Raw genomic sequence first — 8,274 nt, forward strand, 5'->3', positions numbered from 1 at the left:
AGAAAAACCATCAGGACAAATTATACAGGATTCAGGCTGGTGGGGTAAACCAAATGTAATATCAATGTGCTAAATCTATTTTTGGATATGTGATATATGATGCACTGATATGTGGTGTGAAACATCTAGACTGCTTCAATAGAAACTGAAACAAAAGCCAAGCAACAACAGAAATAGGATCACTTTTTTTTTTGGGGGGGGGGGGGGGGTGGGTGGGGTGTAAATGGAATTATGTGAGAATTGATAAAATTATTTCCATTTTCATAGCATGCAGAAGAGATAGCAAGACAATGTCATGTGAGCCATCTCAAAGGCATTTCACAATACAAAGTATTCAAGGTCATGTTCAGCATCTTTCATTAAGGTGTGAGAAGAGGGGTTTGGGAAGGAACAGGAGCTTTCTCTCTGCAGGGCCATGGAGCACAGCTGAGATCAGCTATCTGCAGGCTCAGGCTGGGGTAACCCCACTTAATCCAGAGAAGGCTGTGGGGCTCCCCTCATCAGTTGCAGGAGATTAGTGTAAAATACACACTTGGCAGCAGAGACTGTGGCATATCACCTCCTCCAGACTGCAGACCACACTCCAGTCTGAAGAATTTTCCTAATTCTGAGGCTGTTTTCTGGCCCACCCAGGGACAAGCCAATGCATTTCTCCACAGGAATGAACTGCAGTGAGTCCCACTGCCTGGCTCCTTGGATTTGCTTTAGACATTTGGTTTACTTTATCTAGAAAACACCAGGTTACTTCAGGGTTACAGCCTGTTGTTGAATAGGAGCAAAAATGTGCAAGAGGTTGTGGTAATCTCAAGGCTTTAAACAACTACAGAACACAAAAGACCTGATGTAAGGCAGCATCAGAAATGTAGGTGAGTGCAAGTGCATACATAACATTTATGCAAGTGTTTATATGTGCATGACACACACTGAGGGAAGCTACACACTGAAAGTTTGTGCTCATGCACATGAGAAATGCACATTTATCTTGCCTTTTGGCATCTGAACTGCATTTTTGTGCAGGCATAGACAGTACCTGCAGATGTGAATGAGCTACAGACAAATGCTGGCACCCAGCTGTTGTGCCTGTCACCAAGAATGGCACAGTCTCAGGTCCTTGGGCCATGTAGGTGCATATCCCTCTTTTGCCTCTTTAAGTAGGGTTCAGGCACTTTAAGGAGCTGGTCTAAGGGATGCACCTCTCCCAGGCTGCTGTGAAAACCTCAGTTCCAAAAACTCAGTAGCTTTCTGCCTAAAGCAGAAGGATATTGATCTCTGGTCTCTGTAATCCTCAACTGCAGAAGGAAAGAGAAACAACCTATATCTATTAAAATATAAACAATTGTACTGATAATTGTTTCATCTCAGAAGGCACAGAAAGGAGCCTGCAGCTCCATTAGCGGCTGGGAGCAAAGAGTTGCCTAAATGCATCCAGAAGTTTCCCTGGAAAATCCTGCTCTACCCAGGGAGTTTTCCCAACCATGCTTTCTGTACTGGGTCTGGCTGGGATGGAGTTAATTTTCTTCATCACAGCCTATATGGTTCTGTGTTTGGGATTGGTGACTAAATCACTGCTAAGACACCAGTGTTTTGGCTATTCTTGATGTGTGGTTTTGGCTATTTCTCTGTCTGGAGGAAAAAAAGGTGAAGATGAGTGTTTCCAGCTGAAACTTTGAACAGAATGTTTTCCAGTTTCATAAGTAGCTAAGATTTAAACAAATCTTTCATTGTTAAAATCTAGCAAGTGATCAGTCTGTTGTGGTTTTAGTTTCCAGTTGCATTCAGTTTGGCAACTTTCTCCTGCTATTAATTCACTTAAAACCAAACAGTAACTATTGGATTGGAACTTCCTACGCCAATGTTCCACCTTGGAACAAACAGTCCTAAGTGAAAATTTCCTAAAATGAGGATTTCATGAAAGCTGAAGAAATTTAAAGTGACACTTTGGCTTTCTAAGGCCAAGCAGTGACATGGACATCTGTTATTACCTTTTGTTCCTCATAGGCTTCTTTGAGACAGACATAATTTGTCAGTGCTCTCATTGCAATTGGGAGCTTTCCAATAGCCTTCAGGTCCACAGGTTTCTTGTGAGCAGAAATAATGAGAGTGTTCATCCACCAATAAGTTGCCTTTGAGAGCAAATTGACAAATGGCTGCAGGAACCTCACGCCCAGATCTTGCAGATCCTCTGGAGGCTTTACTTTCTGAGGGTTCATGAAAAACACATACCTCTGCAAAGGAGAAAACAGACAAACATGGGCTCAGAAATTATATTATTGAAAGTAATTTTTTTGTAAAAACTATGTGTAAAACAACCACAGTCTCAAATTTGCTTTTAAAGGTAAAAGTATTTTAAAGGTATGTTGAATTTAAATATAAATTTGTGTGTAAATAGGAGCATTTCCATTTTGACAGATAACTGGCAAACAATTGAGCAACATGGGATGTGGACACTGTTCTGAACCCTACCAGTACCACCTATCTCAAGCTGAACAACAGTAAAAATGAATTGTTGTGAAATAATTTTATTATAAGTTATCATGGGTAAGAACATATGCTAACTTGAAGATTCACTATATAAATAGCTCATCAGCACTAACACAGCATATGTTTTACAGATTGCATCCACCTATACCCTCCTCATGTGCACAAATATGCATCCATCTACACTTTATGTGGATAGATGCACACAGGCATGCACACACACCAAGCCCAGGGGATACATCAAGGACATACATTTTAAAGAGATTTAAATCACCACTGATATCCACAAAATTAACCAAACCTTTATGGCTAAGCTAAACTTGGGCCTAAACTTGACACAAGTCAGAGTTCCTGGGACTAACGAGCCATCTTCACCCCCATGATGCCACTGATATTTTTCCAGATCCTGAGGAAGAAGGCACATACCCTGACTCGAATGACATTGATCTCCACAGCCATCAGCAGCCCATAGAGGATGACCATGATTCCAGTGATGCAGAAACGCAACTGAGAAAAAGGCACCCCGTCCTGGCAGTATCTGACAAGCTTGATGGTTTTGGTGACAAAGGCCATTATCCAGTAAAGGAACAGGGCTGTAAAACAGGTGCACATGCATAGTTAAAAAATAAATCAGTAAATAAATGTAACTACAGCATTTTAGCTTCCATGGCTTGATACACTGCAGGCAGAGTGATCCTCTATGTCACCAGCCCCTGTTTTCTTTCCTGGGCCACAACCCTTCAAACAGATCCACAATGGCAGATCTTCACACAGGTACAAAAGTCCACTGAAGGGGACTTAATCTGAAGGGGAACTTTGTTCTTATAATGAAGGAAAAGGCAAACAACAGAAGTCATCTGCCTCTTAGAAAAAGCAGGGTGCATCCCAAGTGAGAATATAGAAATGTGCTCATTTTGAAAAAGAGTTTATAGAATTTAGTGTTAGCCTGAATCCTGGCTGGTCTTTGTCAGGGAGAGACAGGCCCTGACAGAGACCTGACAGGTCTCTGTCAGGCCTTGTTTAGGTGGTTGAGTTGCAGGCAATTTGGACAATATACTTGTATGGAACATTATTCTGCTATGTCTGGTCTGACCATCTCCTGACTGAGAGAGCAGATGGGATAATCTCAGAATCAGATGCAAAAGATGTTGAGAAAGAGCAGCATCTGCACAGGAGTTTGTGGTCACATCATTATTCCAAGTGGCCTTTTGAAATAGCCCTTTTGAATGCAGACAAGTTTTTCCTCAAAATTATTATCAGCATTAAAAAAATACCTAACATCTCATGATAGAAATGACACAGTTATGCATGGTAATAATTTTATAATTTTACAACTCTTTTGTAATAATTTTAAAAGTAGTTTTCCGTGTGTACCTTATGAAAGGTGCAATAACTCCTATGATACTATCAGTTGCAAAAGCAGAGACTTATTCCTCTCTCTTTTAATATTCTCACACATTTCATCATCCTTCTCAACCTACACAAGCGGATTTTGGGTAAAATACTGGGATTTGCAAGACCACATAAATATCAGACTTAGACTTACCCAGCAGTAACTTTGGAAAGTTGGATGTTTCAATATTATGGTAATAGACTATGGATACAGTGGCAGCCACAAATCCCATTATAGCTGGTAGAAAGAGATGCAGGTGGCGAGATTTCATTTGTCTGAAAATAAATATGGTATAAATTACTGAATTTGGTGCCTTTTATTCACCATTGTGTGAAACCATAGGTGTTCTGGTAATCTATTGAAGAGGACAAACATGAATTTCCTAGAGACAAAAATATTTTTGTCCTCATGAGTACTTAACGTTGATCAGTATTTGTTTGTCATTATAGCTTGAGAGAAGAATAAATGCTAAGAACAACGGCTTCACCTTCATCCCATTAAAACCTGGACAGTTCCTGAAAGGATTCTATGAACTTTTTGGGGGGAACCTCCTCAAGCCTTACTAGCCAGCCCATCAGACATTAACACTGTCCATTAACAAATGCAGTTAGTGTGGTTATCCACCAAACTTACGTGTCAGAAACAATCCCCTCTGCTATTTCACACACATGCACGAACAGCAGGGTGAACGTCAGGATCCATCGAAGGTTGTGTCCGGGGAAGTGCAGCCAGGTATTGTGGTGAATCTGCACTTTGGAGCTCTGGCTTCCCCAGCCTGGGAAATGATAGCAAGGAAAGGGAAAGGTTATCTCACAGCAAGTCAGTGACTGATCTGCTTATCAATTTTCTGGGCCACACTTACATGCAATCAGTACAAACTACAGACTACAGAGCTGTTGTTACTAAAAAGATGACTCAGGTGTGTCTCAGTTGGCCAGTAATTTAAATCAAACTCTGAAGACAATAAGACAACACTTTTTTCAAATTACAATCAAAGAAAAGTCCTTCCTGACCAAGAAAAATGAAAAGAAAACAACAACAAAAAAACCCACCCCAAGTGGCACCCTCAGACAACAGGGACCAACAGAGCTGAAGTGATGGCATCCTCACGTCTTTCACAGTCACAGAAAGAGTGGGAAAAATTTCCAACTGATATAAAAGTTGCATCCTCAAATGAAGCCTCAAAGAGATGCATTTACTCAAAACAAGTAGCATTTATTATCTGTTTCAGGGGTTGGGAGCACAGTCTCAGTGGAGGTTGAACAGTGATTTCACAGCTTCTCTCCCACAGGTGCAGCCCAGCCCCCTAGGCCTCTGCATTCCTGGCCCCCCAGAGCTCCCCACAAAGCGCCAGGACTCAAATTAATCAACAAATTCAATTTGAAGCCAATTTCCCTGTCATCACCTCAGATGTCACCTGCCCTTTCCAGGCAAGATCCTCTCTGAGGCCAGCAACCCAGCTAGAGGTGGGACACAGAGTATAGTAAAAAAATGCTGCAACCCTGGATGTTGGGAAGAAATGATGATGTCTGGCTCCAGATCAGAAGGCTGAAGGATCTGCTTTATTAAAACTATACTATATTACATTAATATACTATTTAAAGAGCTACTATACTATTCTACATATTTACTTCTTACTTACCTATCTAACTAACAAACCAGTGACTCTCTGCTTAGTCCGAGACACAGCTGGATCTGATTGGGCATTGAACCCAAACAACCTTCACCAGAATCCACTCCAGCAATCACTTCAGATGAACAATCTCCATACCAAATTCCACATGAAGAAAACAAAGGAGCAGAGATAAAGATTGTTTTCTTTTCTCTCTGTGCTTCTCCTGAAAGACAGAATTATGTCTCTCTGTCTGGAGAATGTGAGTGTCAAAACAGAGGACTGAGGGAAGTGACAGGGCCAAGGAAGCTGAGGCCTGACCACAGGCTGTCTTCTTGCATGGTGAGCCTTGGCCTCTGTCTCTTCCCACACAGGTACAGGGCTGTCCTGAGTCAGAGTGCCCAAAAGTCCCTCCCACTGTAAAGCAACTCCTAGAATTCCCTAACAGGCTTCCCAAAGCCTGTAGGGAATCCCAACAATAGCACATTTTGGGGAAGTAAAGAAACCAAACAAAAGGAAACAAAACTAACTCAGTTTAAAACCCAGGATGTGTTTTTGCTACGCAAGGATGCAGTGCCTAATCGTGCTTAGGGACTCATCAGGTGACTCAGGAACACATAAACCAAAACCTAAGTTTATTCATTCTTGGAAACTGTCAGCATTTCACCATTTCATCCTTGGTTAAGACACAAAATTCTGCAAGAACAAATTATTCTCTCTTCTCCATAGCTATCTCAAGCATCTTGTATAGTTCTCTAAGACTTTCCTAACCTAATGTGGTTTTCTTTGACCTTGCTCCTGTCTTTGTCACTCTAAAACTGCTTTTTATTTTTATTTTGCCCACACATCTGCAGAAACACAGCTTATCATCAAATTTCTTGTTTGGAGTCAGTCTATACCATGGACTCCAGTTGGCTTTTAGAGCTCTATTCAACAACTACTTGTCCTGATAATTAGCATATAAAATGGAAAACAAAGAATTGCATACTTACATAAATAGCATACAATTTAAAATACTATATTTTTCATAATGTTGTTACAAAATAGAGGGAATTTTCAGCAGCTGCAATACTATTTCAAAATTAATAAAAATTAAAACCTCTAAAAAATCAAAGCAGCACCTGATGCTAGAGGGCTCTAAAATATTATCTCTGCCCTCAGACCTTGCATTGTATTTCCATCAAACACTTCTGCACAAAGCCCTGTCCTTCAAGGATGATCTGCATCTCACCACAAAGGAAGAGCGACGACTGAGGTAAAAGTCCAGCACTGTTGGAGAGAGTTTCCATAACCCTGGGGTTTCTTTCTAGTCTTTATAATTTGTTAGAATTTGTTTCTTATTCTCTTGCTTAATTATTTAATTAGTTTTTAGTCGCTGGATCATGTCACAGTTAGGTACAGTGTGTCTTAGCCCACAGGTTCCTGTAGCATTTTATTCAACCACTTTGGAGTCTTTTTGCATGATGAAAGCCCTTAAGTCTCATGTCCAAATACAGTCCCAAAGTCAAATCTTCCTTGTGGAAGAAATGCATTACCATCTACACACCAGGAAGGCAACATGGAAGAACTGACTTGGCATTTCTCATGCAGTTGTCAGGAGAATATTTATTTTCACTAATACTTTTGATGGTTATTCAAGTCTCATAATCTCCTATGAGCAGTTAGAACACGACTGTTTGACCTCTCTGGAAAAGTATTTAATTGTATTTATTTCACCAATGCAAATTAACTGGGATAAAAAGAGAACCGTAGAAAAAAATGTATCATTAGAGTACTAGATTAGATGGGTTTTTTTACAAGACTTTGTGAGTTAGAGTCCCTCCACTGTCCTAAATTCCTCAAGAGGGATTTATAATTTCTTATTTTTTATTTCTATTGGGGAAAAAAAAGATATCTCTATTGCTCTACTTTTTCTTACAAATGTTGGCAAAAGAAGCAATTGTTCTATTTTAACTATTTCCTACAGCTGTCCTAGCCTTAGATCCAAGGTGAACATTTTGGATATTCTCTGTAATTCATGAAACTTCAAGGAAATTCAGACCCACTGCTCTAAGTCTTCTAATATCTAATAATAACAAAGGTTGCAAGTTGCCAATTTCAAATCTGAAGAAAACTTCTGCAGAGAGAAGTTTCATAGCAAATTTGGATTTGATTTCTCTGGTTCTCATCCATCTCTTCATGCTGATTAGTTCAGATTTATATCTAAAATTCCCACATTTCAGCAGGTTGGCCTCACATCCTCTGCGTGAAGCCAGTCTTCCTCTTCTTTTTCAGAATTCATAAATACAAAGCATTTAATGGTGCCATCAAGCCCATGCAAACATGACTGAGTATAAACACATGCTCGAGTGTTTGTGGGATGGCAGGGCTCCATGAAATAACTCACCAATGAACAAAATGGGGAAGGTGATAAACAGCAGGAAGACATGAGGGACCAAGTTGAGGGCATCCACAAAGCAGACGTTCCTGAGGACACCAGCACTGATGTTGTAGGCTGAGGCATTGTCATTACCACAAAATGCAAGTCTCATCTCTTCCAGAGGGTCTGGTTACTACAGAAATGAGAAAAATGTTGACTACCAAGAGTGCCACCATTCCCTTTGGCTAAAGACAAAATAAATATAATAAAGAGACAGGGAAGGAGCATACTGAAGGACCCATAGAGAACAACACAGTTCCATTTTGAAAATTACTTTGGGCTATGTCAAATACAAGCACATTAGAAGGCCATGTTTATATTACATTAATATTATTTATATTTTGATAATATTGTTTATATTTAGCTGCATTC

At 40.1% G+C, this 8,274-nt stretch overlaps 1 protein-coding gene across 1 annotated transcript in view; it reads right to left on the bottom strand.

Annotated features, from left to right (window-relative positions):
* ABCC9 (ATP binding cassette subfamily C member 9) overlaps nucleotides 1-8,017 on the bottom strand; it is a 61,671-nt gene extending 53,654 nt beyond the window's left edge. The window contains exons 1-5 of the mRNA XM_053978168.1: nucleotides 7,870-8,017; nucleotides 4,505-4,646; nucleotides 4,025-4,146; nucleotides 2,905-3,071; nucleotides 1,983-2,225 (exon numbers count right to left, since the gene is read on the bottom strand). Of these exons, the coding sequence (XP_053834143.1) occupies nucleotides 1,983-2,225; nucleotides 2,905-3,071; nucleotides 4,025-4,146; nucleotides 4,505-4,646; nucleotides 7,870-8,014 (819 nt within the window). The 5' untranslated portion in view covers nucleotides 8,015-8,017. The remainder of the gene's footprint in view (nucleotides 1-1,982; nucleotides 2,226-2,904; nucleotides 3,072-4,024; nucleotides 4,147-4,504; nucleotides 4,647-7,869) is intronic.
* Nucleotides 8,018-8,274: the final 257 nt, after the last annotated feature.

Source organism: Vidua macroura, chromosome 5 (assembly GCF_024509145.1).
Source record: "Vidua macroura isolate BioBank_ID:100142 chromosome 5, ASM2450914v1, whole genome shotgun sequence".
Taxonomy (NCBI): domain Eukaryota; kingdom Metazoa; phylum Chordata; class Aves; order Passeriformes; family Viduidae; genus Vidua; species Vidua macroura.